Source organism: Phaethon aethereus, assembly GCF_964289735.1.
Source record: "Phaethon aethereus genome assembly, chromosome: 9".
Taxonomy (NCBI): domain Eukaryota; kingdom Metazoa; phylum Chordata; class Aves; order Phaethontiformes; family Phaethontidae; genus Phaethon; species Phaethon aethereus.
In genome coordinates, this window is record NC_138585.1 from 16,834,199 (window position 1) to 16,854,670 (window position 20,472).

Consider the following 20,472-nt stretch of genomic DNA (forward strand, 5'->3'; position numbering starts at 1 on the left):
AAAAGGCCGTAAGACTATTCACTGAGCTAGAACACATGAAAAGCACAATGATTTCCCTAGATGCCACCACCTTTTCCTACAGCCTAGATCACCTACTCTTCACATTTTGCAGGTTACAGCAGAAAAACAAGAACACTCCTCGTTTGTCCAAGCCAGCTCCTTGCAATGAGCTCAAAGAGAAGAATCTGGCTCCCAGATGTCCTTCCCCTAGTTCCTGCTCCAAATTCCTTTCCCTACCCAGACCCAGCTGCCTCTCTTTTATTCTGTTTTCCCCTCTCTCCATGCCCTGTTTGCTGCCGTGCAGTGCTGCAGCCTGGGACAGTCATTAGCCCCTGGGGCGAGTGATGCACTGTGGTCTGGGCCGCCAGGTGGGCTTCTGAGCTTCCACGGGAAATCATGTTGATGCCCGGTGGTGTTGCTGTGTCAGGGGAAGATGGAGGGTGGCTTTGCAGTAGCAACCTTCTGACTTACATGGACAGCGGGTTAGAAGTAACTCCAGAGTCCCAGGGTATATTTTCTTCCAAAATAAGGCAGCAGCCAAACTCCTGAACGCTTTCAGAGCATCAAGACTTTGCTCACCACCGTGCAATTTTCCAGCATCAAGATCCACCTTCTCCCCACCCACTTTCTCTAAAGTAGGTTGAGCTGAGCGTGTTTCAAGAGCATTGTGGCCAGCTTATCCTCTGAGCTGCGCCCCAGGAACGTGAGCTGTCATTATTGGGAGAGGCAATGCCGTTACTACATATGTACAGATGCGTCCAAGAGACCAGAGTTACAGCTGGATACACAACTTTCCTTGTAGCGTCAGCTCGCTCTGCACACTGTGCTATCACAAGTCACTGATGACCTCAGAACTCACAAGTGGAAGAATGGAGATGAACACCATGGATATTAAAAATGGTTGTAGCTAATGACTCGAAACAAACGGGCTGGGGGCCCCCAGTGCCCTCTGCTCTTGGTACAAGTGGTTTTACTGGGAGCCTGAGTGGTTGGGGAGCTCTCTTTGGGCTGTGACAGGTCAACACTGGTTGCATTTATGCATCCAAGAATGGGGAATAGCAGGGAGCAAAGGTGGTCATGGAAAGGAAGGACTAAAGCAACGATGGGCGTGAGGAAGAGGGGAATTTAGGCAAGTCAGGGGTAGATAGTAAATAAACACTCTTGCCCTGAAAGATTTTATTGTCTTTTCCTCCAGAAAATGTGACTGAGCCACAGATGAGGTGGCAGAGCTGGTAAGTTCAGCGACTGCTGCCTGCTTCCACAGGGTTGCACCCACAGCAGCCGCCCGCCACACTCTGCAGGCTGTCAAAGTCCTCGGGTAGGCACGGAGGTGGTAGGAATGAAACAGCTGAATGAAAACGAAACAGCTCTCCAAACAAGGAGTTAGCATCTCTTTCTACTCCACGGCCTCAGGCACTGAGCTTAGACAGAGATGCAGACAGCGAAAGAAGGATGGGGCTCTTCTTTCCTATTTTAGCTGGGGGCAGGAAGGGGAGAGGAGGGAAGGATGTTTGATTTTGATGGCATCCACTATACATACGAGACCATGAAAAATCTTAACCAGGAAGAAGTCATTCAGTCTTGATATACTTCAGGCTGCAGTTTAATTCCCCCCCCCCCATCTTTCTTTGCACTTTCTCCAACAATACCACTGCCAGAGGCAAGATCCTTTTCAGACACAGACCCTTGCCACCCCATCTCTCTCATCACAGCATTTCCCTTTCCAAGGTCACAAAAGCCATCCAAAGCACAAAAAGACACTGCACTGGCAAAAAGATGCACCCTTAAGGGCATATATCAGGAAAATGAGGCACCTTGAAGATGAGCTGCTATGTCTATTCTCCCCTGAGCCTAAAGACAAGTGCAAACATTTTGTTTCAAATTCCCCAATATAAATTAAAACAGTTCCCAGAGGCAGCCCCATCAAGCACACACATGGAGGCACAAGCTGACTGCAGCATTCGGGGTGAGGGGGTCTAAGACGCTTGATTGATGCCTAATCACCGTTCCAGGCACCAAGGAGGGGCTGGAAAAGTAGTCACACCCTTTAAAAACAGAAAGGTTGCGTCTTTTGAAACAAATCCGAAATGATGGAAGATTTCAGCAGATGTGACCGCAGTGATTTCACCAGACGTGATTGTATCAAGGATCTAATAGAAAAGAACTTCCCTGCTGTTCCATCAGGCTGAAGCCAGGCCTGAAATATCCTTTTTAGTCTTTTGATGACATCAAGGATAAAAGCCAAAGGGAAGTTAGGTTTTGATTTATTTTTTTCCCCTGCTCTTGCTTTTTTTTCAGGCACGGAATAGTTTTACCTGGTTTGTGTTGCTGGGTATTAGCTGGACCAAAGGAAAACAGTTAAAAAATTTGCAGTGGGCTGTTCAAAGGTGTCGTTCAATGACTCTTGGACACTGCTATCATTGAACTGAGCAACATTTCTATAACTCCGGCCACTTTTGAAGATCTCCCCTTAAGAAGGCAGGGGGTCTACCTGGAGCAGGACTTAAACGGGAGGCGATCATCCATTAAACATCAGCCTACCTCACTGCTCCAAAAAGGGCAAATAAACGTGCCAAATATTTCCCCCTGGCAAAGTTCACACCACAGGAGACACAAGAGGGTAAAGGGGGCTGCACTCCTGAGAGCCAAGCTCAGCTCAGTCCAGACCTCCAGCATGGGTCCAGGGTAGCCACAGTCCCACGTTTAATTTCGCCACCCATGTAAAATGTAAATAGCACTGTGTATCCTGAGGATTAACCGATCTTATCTCTGAAGCAGCAAGGTGTTGTAAAGAACTGCACAGGCTTACAGCTGGGGCAAATGAACAAGCAGATGAAGAAAAGTTATTTGCTAAGCATTGCTTGGAGACATCTTGCAAAACCTTAACAACCAATTTATAAACTCACTCTGGTGTAGGAGGCTTATAAAAATGACAAATAATAAAAATTTTAAAAAACCCGACACCACAAAACAGAGAAAGCAGATAACAGAAGAAGAAAGCATGAAACTAGAAGGCATCAGTCTCAAAACAAAGAAAAGGGGGTAGGTGTTTTGTCACACAACATGCTGCTAAGCTGCAGCTACTTCTGCTGCAAGATGCTGTGGTTGCTATGAGTTTACAGGAACTTCAAAAGCAGTTGGAAAAACATGTGGAAGAAAACTCCACCAAGATGATTTAAAAATAAATAAAGAATTCTCTGTGCTTCCTTTTTTACATTTTTGTCTGGCCACTCACTACTGACCATTGCTGATCTGATTTGGCTCTCTGTAGACATCTCGATGAAGTCCCTACTTGTGCTTTATATCCCCCAGCTGACACAGCCAGGAGTCACTTCTTCTGCTGGTGGGTACACGTCAGTCTCTGCAGGTTAATAACGGACCAACACCTGGAAGCCCACTTCTTCCCTTCTTGTAGCCGAGAGAATAGAAATCACAGCCAATTGCACCCAGCCTCCTAAGACACATATATGAAAGACAGCAAAGACTTTGTTGCAGTTATGAATCTGTATGATAATAAAGATTTATATTTGCCTAGAAATCAGTGTGACTGGCACTGCTCACATACAATAGTTAGGAAACATCCCCATCCCAAGGAGCTTATTGTCAACTGGATACCAGCCCCGGGAAGGGAAAGCAGGTAGAGTGGTGGGAGCGAGGTGCTGCAACTCAGAGACACAACCAAGCTCCCTCCGGCCACCAGAAAAAGAAACCCATCGGGCCAACCAATCTCCTTAATGGACATTTCATTCTCTGTATTTGCTGTTCCAGCTCTGAAAAAGCATGCCAGAAGACAGCAAACAGTCATCCTAACTCCAGCTGCAATTTCACTGCAGGATGGCCCTGATTTCACATGATCAGAGGATCTGAGCCACCACCATGCCAAGCGCTGGCTTGTGGGCCAGTGGCCCTTCTTCCATCACTTTAATAATCCATTGCCCTCTGCATATATCCTGAGAGGGGCCCCAATCCCCAAAACCGCACCTTGGCTCCGCTCAGGGGCAGGATGCCACCAGCGTGGATGGGCCGCAGTAATGCCAGGGCAGGCCCCAGGACTACGTTTCCTTCCAAACAGCTCCTGCCCTAACACTGGAAAGAAGTTTTTGCCACAAACACCCACGGTTTGTCCAGACTTCTCAAGAACATAGAAGAGGATTTGGCCCTGGATATTGGATGAGTGAGGAGAAACAAAGAAGGATAAAGCTGCATCACAGGGGTTTAGCCAACAGGCTCCATAGCCTGGGGTATGCTCTGCTGAAGCACTGGGCCCAAGGCCAGCAGCCAAGGACCCCAGTGGCTGTGATGGGACATGAACAACAGCCCATGAGATGTGCAACACTCCCTGCACCGTTGCCACCCTTGAGGACAACAGAAGGCCATTATGTGACAGGATACAAGAGGATGCAGCAAACTGGTCAAAGCACTCAACAAGATCTGCCTTGCAGCCTAGGTGGGTGCTCGTCGGTGCCCCAAAGCTGGAGATGCCAACACAGAGGTCCTGTGCTGCCCAGTCCCCTCAGCCCCCACCTGCTCTGCCCCAGGACAGTGTTGGCCACCCCCCTGCTCCCCACATCACAGACTGACGCCTCTGCCTCAGGCATTCAAACCTGCACCCGGCTCTTTCAGGTTTCTGACTGCTGCATTTTGCTCAGCAAGGAAATTCTGGAGACTTCAAGGTTAGCTAAACGGGACTTTCAAAATTGCCGTGCTACTGAAAAACAGCGACATGCCAAACGTCATTCAGTCGACGGGAGGATCTCTGTACTACAGGCCAGCTAATACATAGGGAAGAGGCACCGTGACCCTCAAGCATATGAAAGCAAGAGGATGGATTTGATAAGGAACAGTTGAGGGATGAAGAGAGAGCAGGAGTCCCACGAGCCAACATCTGCCAGAGCAGCAGACCCGACGGTCCTGATAGTTTACTTAACATGTCTGATCAAAAGCTCTGGGAGTCTTGTCTGTGTTAAGTGCTACCAGATGCAAAATCAGCAGCAAGATGAGGAGTGTATTAATAAACTAAGGAGGCACATAAAGTTATTTGAAAACTGAATGAGGAAGATGGGGAGAGAAGGGGGAGAATAAAACCGGTTTATTTTTCCATTAAGGCAATTTAATATTCTCCGGGTGGAGTTACAATCACATGTTCTTGGGAATTAAATTGAATTAGTGAAACGTTCCTGTTCATCCACAGAATATACAATATAAAGTGGAATATATCATTTTTCTCTTTATGCCTTCTGCAGGACAGCGCTACCTCTCTGATCGTGGGGCAAGAATACCTGGCCATGAAATCCTTTTGATCCAGCATGACTTTCACTGACTGTAACTAACTTTACCGCAGCAGAGAATACACCCTTTTCTTTTAATTAATGCAGTTACATTAGGACTCGCTATTGATAATTATGGTGACTATTAAAAGTTTCCCCTTTCTTTGCCCACTCCCCCACCAACTTAAACTCTGCTCCAGTATCGTCACAGATTAATGTTTAATTAGCCATCAAGCAGAGCTGATGCTCCCCCCAGAATATTGCTGCTTGCAGAAAAAGTGAGAACTAAGAGGAGATATCGGATATTTCATCATCTGCCTCCAAGGGGAACCATAACCGAAGAGTAACCAATTACCCCAATACAGTTGCAAAGTTTAATCAATGTAGAAACCAAATAGCTCATTAAGTGTCTACTGCAATAAAGGAAGACCTTCCCACTGACTCATACGACGTGAATGTTACATTTATAAAAGATCCCATGGGGATGTCCAAGAGCAAAGACTCTCTTCACCTCCAGTGAAGTCATGATCTTCCTCTTTCCTCTTCTGGAGTAAGAGAAGAGGGAAGAGAAGGATGCCTCCAACGGCACAGGATGTGTCTGACGAGCCATGAATTACACACGCCTACGCACAGGGTAAGCTGTCACAGCCAGCCCCCTGACTCTGGATTTATATTCCATAGGAGAAAACCACAACAAACACCCGCTCCTGCCTGGTGCCGCACCATCCTGGAGCAAGGAAAGCGCAGAGATGAAGGTGATTTTACTCCTTTCAACACTTCTGGTGAGTCTGGTGCTGAAATACGGTGTCCAGTTTGGAAGGCAGCATTTTAAAAACTTGAGAGACACCCCAGAAAAGCAGAAACATCTGACAAGGAGACACGCAGAGTGCTCGCTTGGTTTCACTTATGAAGGAGACTGAGTAGCTCAATAGCAATATCTAAACAGCTTCACAGAGTGAAAATGCCAGATACCATAAGACTGTCCAATCTAGCAAAATAGAAAAACACGCAGCAGCTGGGAAGCCAAAGCCAGGGAAATTCTATTTAAAAATAACAGAGATATTCACTTATGCATAATACTGCAGGTAATTAAATGCTAGAGCAAACTTCCAAGATTTCTCCATCTCTTATTGTCTGCAGATCAAGGCTGGATACCTTTGGTCTCCCTGGGTGACCAGGCGAAGCTTTATGATCCACGATAAGCAGAAGGGCACAGCTGACAATTTAATGGCTCTGCCTGGCCCCCACGTCGACAGAGGTGAGAAAGCAACATCACTGCTGCGTTCATAAAGATCTACTGAAATCGCTTTGTGTTTGTACCACTTTAACTGGAAATTAAATTTACATGAACAAACTCTTATCTCACACAAGACTGTATATTGTGACAGTTAAATGAAGAGCTTTTTAAAAGGGACACGTCTCAGCCAATTTCAATCAAAAAAGATAGGTTTTGTTAAAGCTACCAATTTCAGAAAATTAAGGTTGACTAAAACTGTTTTTAAAAACTCCTTTTGGAATTTAATCACACATTGGAAATCATATGCAGCTGCTTGTGTCACCTGCAAAAAGGCTGTATAAAACATAAGCATATGCTTAATTTTACATGTGTGCTTAAGTTCTATCAACTTCAATGAAGTTTAAGCACACATTCAAGCCTCTCCGAATTTGAGAAAGCATTCCTGAACATGGGCTGTGAAGCTATTAAAAAATCACCACCAAAAATTTTGGCTAGTCAATTTTCACAGCCTGAACAAGCTCCAAGTCCAGAAGTTAAACATATAGCATACTTCTGAATTTGTTTGCTTGTTTTGCTGTAATAGGAAGGGCGCACGCCAAAGCGTTTGCAAGGATTCAAGAATCTCCCAGCGAGCCTGGAAAAATGTCAGCAAAATGGATGTATAAAACTACATGAAAGTCAATGGCTTGGGTTTGGCTTCTGCAGAAATGAGTCACATTAAAATCTAATATATGTCTCTCAAAGCTGAGAAGAGGAAAATCTGGACTCTGCCTCAGTCTGCACGTTTTTGGGGCGGTTGATGGCTGCAGTCCACGGGCCGGGCAAGCCTCAGCTGGGCAGACCCCACAGCTCTGATTCACAGAGGAAGGTCCTTGCCTTCAAGAAGTTTGCAATCTCATTTTCCAAACCATTAGGCCCACTTTTACCTTCCCTTCAACGCTGCCAGATGTGTGTCTGGTATTTGATTTGGCTGGATGACCGTGGGTTTTCTTTCTTTTTTAACAACCTCCTCCTCATTTGGACACCTTAACCTTCTACACATTTCCTAAGTGAGAACCTCAGCTGAAGAAAAAGGACCTGAATTACACAGAAAGCTGAACAACGAATAACTTGTGCTGCCCAGAGCCCGCTGCAAAACCCTGCAGCGAGAATCCCCAGTGTGCAGATGCCTCCCAGGTGAGCTTCGAGATTTATTTTGATACTGTCCGCATCCAGATAAATGAACCTAAGTTGCTGTTTTTCAATAAGAATTCACGCATCAGAAAATGTGGTGTCACCAGTACACAGTAGACCTCAGGAAAATCTCTTTTAACCGTCTTTCTGCTTGGGGCCAACACAGCCACAGAAGCCAAACGGGATCTACTTATGCACAGAAAGTATATTCCCTAACTGTCTTTAAGAAGCTCATCCGACCGTGGCACTGACCACACGCCGCTCCCAGACCTACCTCCACGCGCACCTCTGCGCAGACCTTGGCAGTGGCGTCTTTTGGGAATACACAGCGGGGTAGTGCAGGGCAGAACCCGGGGAATTTGCAGAGCCAGAGGAAGGGGGAGGAAGGGGAAAGCAACTCAGGAGTGAGTGGAGTAACAGAGCTGAAGAGGAAGGCTAGACCCAGGACGTGACGAAATGTGAGGCTGTTTCCAGAGCAAGAGAGAGACGCAGAAACGAGGAGATGGAGAGGGAAGGACCTGTAGCTCAGGACTGTTGAATGAGAGGAGTTCGTACAGCACCTCTGGCAGAGCTGTCACTGGCTGGCTTCAGAGTTACTACAGATGTCCCAAACATTTCTATTTTACTTCTCTCACCACTAAAAACAACACTAAAAAGGTCATATGAAGTTTTCCAGATGCTCTTCCTTACCTGTTCTTTGTGTTAAAGCTAATCAACATCCTGCATTTTCATCAGCAAATCTAAACTGAAAAATACAGTTGTGGGGAATGGTCCTGCAAAGACGGAGTTTAATGGTGGCAGACACTTAAAATCATGCCTGCCCTTCTGTCCCAGAACAAATTCCTCCAGCTCTGGCTATGACAACATTTCTTATTGATAGTTCTACCACCTTCCAGCTTGCTCAGTCACTGTGCTGCACGGTCTTCGCAGAGGCAACATTTTCTGACAACAAAACCACCCGTCATGGCAGCTGAAGCTGTTTTTCACCAGTGATGAAAACTAAAAAACTGAGACGGGAACCTGCATTTAGGCCACTTCCATTCTTGGAAATTAGATGCTCTCACAACTTCTCCATATCCACATCTCATTACTGCCAGGCAAGATTTGCATCAAAAATAGGATGATGTTTGCCCTACTCTTGAAAGTACCCCAGGGCTGTAAAACTGAATTTAGACAGACAACTGGATTCTCCCATCAGTACAGCTGTATTTCCTTTCATCTTGTGTGACCAAATCTCCTTTCTGTACTGCACAGCATCACAGTACTTCAAGCACCAAAACCAAGGTGGGAACCTGACCCTCTCCACTCTGTCACGTTGCAGCCCACCAGTACGTCCAAGCTGCATGGAAAAACTGTGACTTGCTAAACCACACCTTCCAATCCCAGCCAGCTCCATAGAAAAGGCATAATGATTTGTCTGCTGCAATTTTTAGAATTCTGTCTTGGTACTGACAGTCTGTTTGTCTTAGTCTCGCCGCTGCATTACAGTTCCCTAATGCAACACAGGCTGCCCAGGATTTGACACAGGAGCAAGCGATTTTGCAAGAGATCTTTCCTAGGACCTGCTAATCCAACGGAAGATCTGAATAGCACTCAGAAATGAGAAGAATGGAAATTTCTTCAATTCTGATCATGTTCTCTCACTCTCTTCCATCACTCAGCTCATCTGCTTTGATAGGAGAATTCCTACACCTTCATTATCTTTTTATTTTCCCTCCGCTTAAATAATTCTACCTTGGATACGAAGAAGTTTTTGCTTCTTTTTTGTCTGTCGTGGGCCGGTACTAGCTCTGACAGGATAAAACCGCCTGCTTTTTCTGCGTGCTCTCCACGCCTCCTCTTGTTACTTTCCACATTCATGTCTCCATTATCCATAGGTGGATAATCCAGGTTACAGATTAACCTCTCTGCGGTGCCAGCACTGAACCCAACCCCAGCAGCGTGACAGTGCCCCACAGAGACATACCCACACGAGCCTGGAGGTGCCCACTGGGGCTTGTAACCTCGGACGCATGTGCTAACACTGCCTTGTGTCTTAACCTGGGATGGTTTTAGCTTGATGACCACTGAACATGACAACCAGCAACATCTCTGATCTCTGTCACATTTCTGTTCTCTGTCACAACTTTTTAGATGGTCCTGTACCCTTATTTAGATACGATCTGTATTAGGCTTTTGCTTTCTTCTGCTCCCTCACCTCATCGCCCGCTGTATGGCAGATTACCAAAAGCCGCTCTGTTCCACCTCCGAAAGCATCTCCCAGCCTCAGCCACAACCCTCCTCCCAAAGAAGGCACGAGCGCGCACCAGTGCAGGCCCTGGCACATCCTGCATGCTGTGTTACTATATTAAACAATAACATAACAAATACATTAAATAACACAGTAACAAGCATGATGAAAATAATGAGCACAGTTAACTGTTTGGATCCTTGCTTCCTTTAGTCTTTGCCGAGAGGTTCAGCTATTAAAGGCTGCGTTGCATTATAACACTGCCAAGATATTAATAGCCAGGCAGAGAGATGAATGGCACGCTTACGCCATACAATTAAAACTTTTCCAGTTTACCCTTTCAGTAAAATTTGTGGTTTATAATAAGCATCTTTGTCTATTCTGAAGAGAGTAAGGATTGGAAAGTTACATAGATGGGAACAGAGGTTCATTAAAGATTTAAAATAGAATGTGGTTTGGCATTGTAAAACAAACATGTGTATAAGATGGGTTGCATCAAGAGCTGACTGAAAGAAATGCTCAGTGTTCCTTTTCTCTTGTGATGCTGGATCTACTGGTCATGCTACCCACAGAAAGGGATAAAAAAGCAGCAGGAATAAAATGTGTATGCCTGTCCCTCAATGACACAGAGGGCTGCTCTACATCCCCACTCGTTATGCACTTCTCATAGATATATAGAGTGTGACATATATACGCACATGAGAAAAACATGCATTTTACATATCATGCATCCAGATATTCATCAACATATACAGACTTTGTATTACTGATTTTTCTCACCTTAGTGCCTAGAAACCCCTATTATAGATCAAAGACATATTGACCTGTAGAGAGACAGTGAGCATTTAAACATGCAGAGGGCATATGTGTTATTTGTTCAAGTCTAATCCAGAGCACAGAACATTCCTGTTTCTCAAATGCACAAGGAAGGCAGAAGAAGGGAGACGGATCAAAAGCATTCCTGCAAAGCCAAGGTTTGAGTAAGAGGGTTAACATTACCAGGTAATTTATTTATACTGTTGGACACGGCTTCAATTTAGATAAAAGGCAATTGCTTATCACATGGATTTTAATAAATCAGGTTAGGAGTTCCAGAAATCTGCAAAAGCTGGATGTTGAATGAGATACACGCAGAGTATGGCTTTATTTACAGAGTCATTGGGAGCGACTGCTCCTCGCCAGGAGCCAGGCAGCCCCGCTGGCAGCAAGAGCTGTGCTGCGTTACTGATGTTCCTCGCCAGCGAGCACCTACGCCCAGGCCAATAATCCCGATGATTAACAAAATCTAGCACTAGAGGGAGGCTGAACACATGTTCTGCTCTCTTTGGCCTTTCAGCTTCTCCAAACATTAAAAGGCAGGCGATTTAAAGCAAGCCCAGCACCCAGGCAGAGCTCAGCCTCCACACAGGAGTTGTGCTGTTTAAGGCAGCACGCCCTGTAGGGAAAAATCACACTTTTTTCTTCCCCCCAACTCTTTGTCAATATGTGCACCCAAAATAAAAAGAAAAAAGAAAAGAGAAAAAAAGAAAATTCCTCTGTTCTGGCTGTTTCCTTAGCCGGTGAGTCACAGCCCACGACGAGGCACTGCCGCTCACTGGGAGGGAGTCAGACAGCGAAATGCCTGGCAACCTCCTCCGTAACAAGGATGAGGCTCTCGCCGCTCACATCTATCAACACGTTCCCACCTTCTCCCAGGCGCGAGCACCAGGGAGGAGCGAGACGGGTCTCCTCTGAACAGCCTTGTAGAGGAAGGCGCATACGCCTTCAGACCGCATTTTGGCATTTCTCCTTCCCAAATTCCTTGGCAATAGGAATTTGAGCCCTTCGGCTGATTTTCTGCGTATCGCAACAGGATGATACAGCCTGGTCCACGGGTCCAGTAGGTTTAAACGTTTTAACATGTACAGGTTTAAGGTTTTAACATGTACAGGGCAGCACTGCAGCCCCTCCACAACTTATAACAAGAATTGCTGTATTAAACTATTTTATCACAGACTCATAGAAAGGTTTGGGTTGGAAGGGACCTTAAAAGACCATCTAGCTCCAACCCCCCTGACATGGGCAGGGACACCTTTCACTAGATCGAGTTGCTCAAAGCCCTGTCCAACCTGGCCTTGAACACTTCCAGGTAGGAGGCATCCCCAACTTCTCCAGGCAACCTATTCCAGTATCTCACCAACCTCACAGTAAAGAAGTTCTTCCAAATATCTAATTGAAATCTACTCTTCATGCAACTGTTCAAAGTCTGATTGTTTCTTCAGTCTAAACCCCATCCTAAGTTACTTTTGCACATCCCTTTTGATATATCCCAAATTCATTCTGGTCTCAGCCACTGATGGTATCTACTCATTTAATTGCAGTTTTTACGGTAATGAGGCTGTGCAATGTAGCAGACAGAATTGCTCTGGGACACAGGTGATCCAGGTCCCATTTTTAACCTGCCACTGGTCAGCCTGGTGACCCAGGCAAAGCACTTTCCCTGTCTCAGCTTCCTTATCAGGGAGAAACCAGTATTTCTTTTGTAAAGTGTTTTGTGGCCTGTCAATAAAACACACACTGATAACAGCCAGGGGATGTTGGGAAAGAGGTGATCTCCCAGCTGAATACAATCCTCCCCCTTCTGTGTTGCAGCAGCAGCTATAGGGTCCCAAATGAACATCAGATCCATACTGCAGATGCAGCACCTGTGGGTAATTAGCAGCGACTCGCAAACGCACATTTTTCCAAGGTGGCCCTTGGCAGGTCCGCAGCTGAGGGTCGCATCTGCTCTGAGCCAGGCTCTGCCCCGAAACCAAACGCCGGGCTCTGAACCTCTGCTTTAAGGAGAACTTGTCGTTTCAAAGCTAGTGGAAACGCAAAGCCCCCACGATACGGCTTATCAAAACGCTCCGTAGCACATACGGCTCCAGAGCCTTCCCGGGGCCGGGGCGTGGGATAGGGACCGGCTTTCCACACCACTGTGTGCAGTCCCCATCCCTGAGCAACCCTGCCTGGCGAGGAAGGAAAGAAATCGCCGGTGCCGTGAGCGAGGGTCCCTCTCTGTGAGCAAACAGGGCACTCGAGAGGTTGCTTATGAGAGTTTTTCACTTTTGCTTTCCCTGGCCTGGGCAGAATGCCTGTTTTGAAACTAGAAGGCAGGGGAAAAAAAAAAAAATCTGCCTCCCTCCCTCCCAGATCTATCTATTTCCCTTTGACAAACAGTGATTTCATTTTTCTTCCCGTCCAGGGGTTTTTTTTTTTTTCTCTCTTTTAAACTGAGCCCAAGCCAACGTGGCAAAAGGCTCTTTGCTCATGTCCTTATTTGTCAAACACGCCATCGCCGCACCCTCACCGCCATTCTGGGAACAAGCCCTCGACTTCGCCGGTCGACTTCAGCCGAAGGGGAACTTCCCAACACAACTCACCCCCAGCCCCAACACACTCTTCTTTTTAAATAAACATTTCCTTTTCTTTTTAAAGCATTACAGTTAATAAGAGTTTAAATTTCATTCCCCTTTCTTCCCCAGCCCTGCTGTGAATCCGAACATGACGGATCTAGATGGGAAAACAGAAATTACAAGAAAATGCCAGATCTATTGCAAAGGTATTTCACGACCCAGTCCTCTGATTTCCATCAGGGAAGTCAGATACTAAAGTACCTTTTTGGATCCGATCCTAAGTGGCCAGTTCTACTGTCCAAATAGAGATCCAGAGATAAACAGGCCTATGAAAACTGGGCATTATTATTTTAACTGCTGCTCTTAAGCTACAATTTAAACTGCAATAGTATGTGCAGCTTTCAGCCGTCTGCTAACAGTAACGCACGAAATGATAATAAACTAAGCATATATATTCTGCTGCCCTCATCAACTTAACACCTAGTATAAAAAGCTTTACCTGGAGCCACAGCACACATATTTCATAAGCTGTCATCAGCACTCTGCCATCCAGAGAGAAATTTCTGCTGTAAAGGGGCTGATCTGCTTCAGCAGATAAACTGCAAACTCTGGAGTAAATCTGGAGGTCTTGCACCGGGTCTGCAGGGCCCAAACCACCCCAGGCAGCAGCCTCAGATCTTGAACATGCTCAGGAATGGGGTCATCTCCTCCACCACTTACATTTAGCAACGGGGAAACTGAGGCATGGAAATGAAGTGGCCTGGCATCAGAGAGCAGAATCAGGCTTGGCTTTAGGTTGCTGGAGCCTGATCCAACACATGCGCACGAGATCCCTGCCTTCAGGCAACCATGTCCTGAGGGCTGAGAAAGGATTCACAGCAGAAGGAACACAGCCACCATTTGTTCTGCTCCTTCAGCACGGGAACCCCCATCTGGAGTTGTGAAAATGATTGCTTTTGCTGCTCCTGCAAGATAAGGAGCTGATCTTGCGAGACGAGCCCCCGCCAGCTCCTGACTTAGCCCTGGCTTTTGTCTTCTCCCGATCTCCTTCACAGGATGGAAGGGAAAAGAAGGGAAAAAGGTGACAAGAAGGCACAAATTAAAGGCACAGGCCCGTGTTTGCTGTGCAGAGTACATCTGGGGGTGGTGACAGGCAGGAGTGCGGGGCATGACCAGTAAGCTCGCCTCCCTCCGAGTGGGATGCCACGTGAAGGAATCTCGCTCTAACCAAACTCCTGCCAAAACCCAATGCTGTGAACAAGGCTCCAGCCCCAGCTTCCCAAAGCCAGAGAGAAAGGGTGTGACAAATAGCAGCATCATGAGCTCAGCGGGGAAGAGCCGTCCTGTCGGGTGGTTCTACCAAGGAGCATGTCCCAGTGATGTCCCCAAGAGGCTCCGGCACGTCTTTGGACCCATCACAGGAGGGAGGCACAAGGAGCTGAAGACAGAAGCCCCTTCCAGTAAACACAGCATGGTCCTCTTCTTGGGCGGCCCAGCAAGGGGGCAGCCGGACAACCCCTTCCCTCTGCCCAGGCTCCTGCGCAGGCAGCCATGCAGGCAGCACCCTGTCCTCGCCAGGACCCTGCTGCTTTGCCGCTTCCCAGGGCAGTCTGAAGGCTGCCCTGCTCCCACGGGGTCCACTCGTCTTGGAGAGATAAGAGACAGAACAACACTTGCTGGGGAATTACTTCATTCCCCCAAGGCTGGGAAAAGCCATGCTCCACACTTGGCTAATGTCCGTGACGGCTGCAGCCTTTCCTGGCAAAGGAGAACACAATTCTCATTAACCCCTTCCCTCTCGAAGGCTGCTTATAACGCTGAACCCACTGCAGGAACACACTGAGACGTTGTGATAGCATCTGAACATCTCGTCACAGGCAAGAGATCACAGGAAGCCCACACGGAGGGAGATGTTTTCTTTTTACAGAGGCACAAAGTAGATGAACTGATTGTAGAGTTTGTGGTGGGGTCAGGAACTAAGTCAGGTCTCTTGAATCCTGGTTAATGTCTGCCCACTGGCCTATTCTCAAGTTCAAATCTACCAAGGGACACAACACTGCCACAACCTCCCAGGGTCATCCCCAAGGCTGTGGGTATGTGGTGACACAACTCTCATCAGCCTCAAACCTAGATCACACTGGCTTTGCTCTCACTGCTCCTCCTAAGGAGGCTCTTCCAGACCTTCACAGCCTCAGTGCTTAGAAACGTCTAAAAACCAGCATGAAGGTACTTCTGGCAAGGTCAGCCTCTCCTGTTCCTGCACCAACACTCACCCAGAAACGAAATAGTTCTTCTCTGGTGCTTATTCCCCAAATGTATTTCAAATATATCCCCTCCTCAGCCTTCCTTTTGCTCAGCTAAGAAGCCAAACTCTTCTAGTCTCCACTGGCAAGATCAGCTCCTCAGTCCTTGATCACCTTGACAGCCTGTCCCTACAGTCTGAAAACACCTCTCCTGAATGTGCCTGAGCTAACACAACAGTACCCGGCACTCCAGGCAAGCCGGAGATGTCTGCACAAAGGTGTTCATACCTTTCAAAGGTGTTCAAGGTGTGACCCTATCCACACAGGACATGCCATCATCACCTGATGCATCTTAGAAGTTGCACTTTCATCCAGATGGCAAATCTTGAGCATCCAAGCCAGTAAAAAGGGGGTGAAAAGGGTCTCAGTGACATCACTGGAGCATGGGGCAGGGCTTATTTCCTTCACTTAATTTTAGGCGTCTAAACAAAGCACTTTTAGGATCGGATTACTGCCCTAAAGTCTCTCCACAGTCCATGGAAGGAGATGGCCTTTCCAGAAAACAATTCTTTCTGGGAAGGTTTCATTCCCATCCACCATCACAAGGACATAAGGCAATTAGTCTTCTAATTCAAGCCGGATGGGAAAAATCCTTTAATAGCCCAGCAAATTTTGAATGGAAATATTCCCTACTTGGGAAACACAGCTTGCTAAAGCTGACTTGGTTGTTCCTGACACATGATTTCTAACCACAGCACTTTGCCACCTTATTTTATTACCATCCATTCATTTCCACAATTTTTTGATCAGTTCTGCACAAAAGATAAAATTCTTGTCATCTTACCTGCACATTAAATGTAACGTCATCCAGAGGGGGCGGGGGGGGGAAGGCACCTTGTGATGATGTGATGTTCCCGAGGTCATCCACAGGAGGTGGGGGTGGAGGAAGGAAGTCCCCTAGGAGAGAGAATGGGAGAACTTAAGAGTCACCAGCATTTCCCCACACCATGACACAGATGATCAGGATGAACCCTGCAATACTCGCAGTTTCTGCCATGCGTTTTGTGGCACAGAAAGTAACACATCATTTAACCATTAAATGCTCAGCTGCACCCTCTCACTGCTTCAGGAGATGGCTACGACAGCTCAGTAACGTTGGCAGGTTGCTCAGAGGTGCTCAGACCCTGCAGCAGACGGTGACTTGCCACAAAGCCTGAAGGCATCAACAACCAGCTCCGCAGATCGAAGCTTGCATCTCAAATCTGCCGCAGGCAACTACAAAAGTTGCAGTAGTGAACGCCCTGCGTCCAGCCCTGCCATGGATCCCACCCAATTCAGCCCTCTTGGGTGCTAAATTATGCCAGCTCTTCTTGATTGCTATAAAGACAGTATCTGATGCTGTCTAAAAGCAGGGATTCCCTGCTGCAAAGAACACATGGAGGGCTGGAGCTGGAGCTCAAAATCTAGACCAGCCCATCTCCTGCATCCCTGCTGCTGGCAGGCAGCCATGCTCTTTGCATCTCCCTCTTCCCATAGGGACCTTATAGGTTCATGTAAAGAACTGCTGGGAAGATCTCACGCTCTTCTCAGTGACAATAGCTATGTGATGAGCCAGTTGCAAGCTCAGAAGCATCCACCTCTTAATTCTGAGGAGGTTTTTTAAATGAGGCTGATGTACAAAACATCTACACTTTAATTTGTTCATCTTAAACTTCCAAAAGTGCTGATGTAAAGACAAAACAGCATACTGGCTGTGAAGCCATCCAGCTTAGCGTAGAGATGGGACACCTCTCTTGGAAAACTTCATGGGAGGTGGGAGCACAAATAAGAAAACAAGGACAGAGCTGCACAGGCTGTGGGCAGCAGGACACCAGGCTCTGAAAGCACCTCCTAAAGATGGAAAAAAGGGCGTTTGTCATTAACACTGGATTTGGCTCCTGGGGATGCAGTTGCCTGTAATTTGGACCACTTTGGTGGTCCATTTTTATTTCTTCTCATAAAGCTTGATGCTGCACGTAGAGTTGTTTGCTCTCCTGTGTGCAGCGTCTGGGATGGACGTTCAAGATGAATAAAAGCGTGATATTTCATGTACATAGGAACTGTTGCTTTTGGAGGGTTTTAACCCTTTTGGGAGGAAACATGGGCACCCTAATTGACCCGCCACATCTCCATGCAGTGCCACACCACCTTCCAGCTACAGGGTCTCAGTGCCGTCTCCAAATACCAAGAAGCAGCTTCCAAACCGCTCGGAGAGGAGCTGAGCCAAACCCCAGCGACCCGCAGTCCTCTGGACCACCCTTGCCCAGGCTCAAAGCCCCAGGCGCCAGCTGGGCAGCACCACCAGCACAGCACCTTCGTGCTATTCACCATGGAAAGCAGATGGGTCTGCAGCCCCATAAATCTATTTGATTTCAAATCGCCCTCTGAAAGGCATAAACTCCCCCTAGAACTTTTAGGAATCTTATTTCCCAGGAAAGTAATTTCTTCCCATTCTCCCCAAAGTGAGCATGGCTAAGACTCAAAAAAACCCCTCCGAATCCCTAAGAAAGTATCATCCTAAAAACAGATGCACAAAGATAGTTCAAAAACAACACACTGAAAACTAATTTAAGACAACCATGTTGCTCCAATACATAAAATCCCATGAAACCTACTGGCTCATGATATTATAGAGTTCAAGATCGATTTTTGTAAAAAAATTATGTACAATAACATCTGCAGTATCCTCCTCTTTGCCCTATAATTAATCCAATCTTTTATTTCAAATCATATGAAACACAATACAGAGTAAAAAGAAAGAAGAAATACTTTGAAATTAATATCTTGGCGTTTAGTTCTAAAAAATGCTGGGATGTTTCAGTGCTAAGTAAATTTTTCTCCTTCGCTCTGAGAATGACCCTCCAACCACCGTGATTTCGCAAACAAATTCAACTCCAGCAGATACACACTTCCCAAAGAATACACTTCAGATGATGTTTCTCCAGTTAGTTCTGGCTCCGATGCCAGAGACTCATGTCCCTGCACAGCACATTAGTCAGACACTCTTGCTTTATCACAACCCTTTAAAACACCTAAGCAAACTCTAGGTAGAAAAGGTGTTGAAGGGGATGAGACAGGGAAAGGCACAGGGTTTGTGCATAAACAGAAGGGAAAAATAACAGTTGCTATAACAAAAGGGGAAAAATAATGATTGATAGAACAAACACAAAATAAATATCATTTTGCCCCTTTGGAAGATCTATTCCTCCCGAAAGAAAAAAACATTGGCAAGATTTTTCAGAAAAGGAGCAAAAGACAGAAACAAAGAAGAGCCCTTTTCTAGAGTTTGGAAGAAAACACTTTTCTTTGCAGTATGAGACAGCTGGCTTCAACTGCAACCCAGCCCAGCTCTGCTGACTCTGTCAGATAAGCTGCTGGCTCCACTCTCCCCACAAACGGGAAGGTTTCTAGACTGGGAAGCAGAAAGCAGATGCCTGATGAACTGGGGGGACCTTGCAGATGTTTGGCCTTTTCCTGGTCCTCTGCAAACAGATGGACTTTTCTGCTTCGCAGCTTTAGTTATTTATTCTGCCACTGCACTTTCCTCTTTCCCACACACCGCCATAGGACCCGGTGCTGTTCCCACTGCACTCGCGGGAGAGTGTTCCCTCGGATGCAGGAGGGAAAGCTGTTACTGTATTATTATTATTATTATTGGCATTGCTGGAAGCCTCCCTCCAGCAGAGAGGGAAGCATGCAAAGACCGTGATACCTCTGTCCCGAACAGCGAATGGTTTTAGATGACGTGTGGAAGAAACAGGTCTACACTGGAGGAGTAAAGGAGGAAAAAAGCTGAAGCAAGCTTACATTTCATTTAAGTGGCATCTCCCCACAGACTGCTCCAATGCACCTCAGGGACCTTCCCTCACCTCAGAAGCTTTGCAAGACAGACAGATTTCACTTGCTTAGAGCCGGGGAAGCCAGAGGAGGAGGCAGGAAAGTCCATGTACAGGCAGAGCATATCGCTGCCACCCGCTGCTGACCACCTCCAGCACCAGCCAGCTACATGGGGAGCCGTCTGGGGAAAGGGCCATCCCCTGGTCCACATGGATGTGCCGGCGGCCATAGGGCAATCGAGGTTCTGGAGTTACCAGAATTAACCATGGAGGACGTGTCCCACCCTGAATGCTCACCCTCTCCTGACTGATTTAACCCTGCTGCCCCTCTGTAAATAAGGGATACAATGGGCGACAGGCTTATTACCACTGATTGCTGCTCAGCACTGAGATGGGCGTTATGGTTGACATCCACCTGGCATCAGCCTGAACACTTGGAGGTACTTAAGTTATGAGAGTGACTGCACCGAGCTCCATCAATGAAGACACCAATACACCTCCAGGAAGGAATTTATACTTCAGGGCAGGTGAGATCACCTTCCGACAGCGAGTTCCCCCGTGGAGGCAGCCTGGGGCCTTTGCACCACAGCGCAGCTTGCCTTCAGCTCTCGCAACGGGAAAACTCTACCCATTACCACATGTTTAGAGAAGAAGATAAACACTCCTCGTCATGCCAGCTACTTGTTTCTTCTTACAGCTGTGAAGACCGCGAGTCAACCTACGAAGGGGCTGCACGGTGCAACACATGCACCAGCTCGGTTATTTCAAATACGATGGCTCAGCGTGCCGTGAAACCGCAGCTCTGAGCTCTTCACCCACGCCTGCTCCTGCACCGGAGCATCACCCAGCACAACCACAAGAGAAGACACTGTCAGCCCCAGTAATGCTCTTCTCCATGTTTTACAATCAAGTAATTAGACAGAAATTAAGTCTGTCCATCATGGCTATCTTGGGAAACTATAGCAGAACCATAAACACAAGCGATGCCTCCCAAGCCCCAGCCCGGCTTCTGGCTCCAATCACATCTGTGCCATGGAGATGCATTTGCAAGGTCTTACCCCTTCCTCCCC

General features: G+C 46.9%; 1 protein-coding gene across 1 annotated transcript in view; it reads right to left on the reverse strand.

Moving 5' to 3' along the window:
• The window catches only part of LPP (LIM domain containing preferred translocation partner in lipoma), a gene marked incomplete at its 3' end in the record, with an annotated part of 202,446 nt that overhangs the window by 153,118 nt on the left and 28,856 nt on the right, over positions 1–20,472 (reverse strand). The window contains exon 2 of the mRNA XM_082003461.1: positions 16,372–16,484. Within this exon, the coding sequence (XP_081859587.1) occupies positions 16,372–16,484 (113 nt within the window). The remainder of the gene's footprint in view (positions 1–16,371; positions 16,485–20,472) is intronic.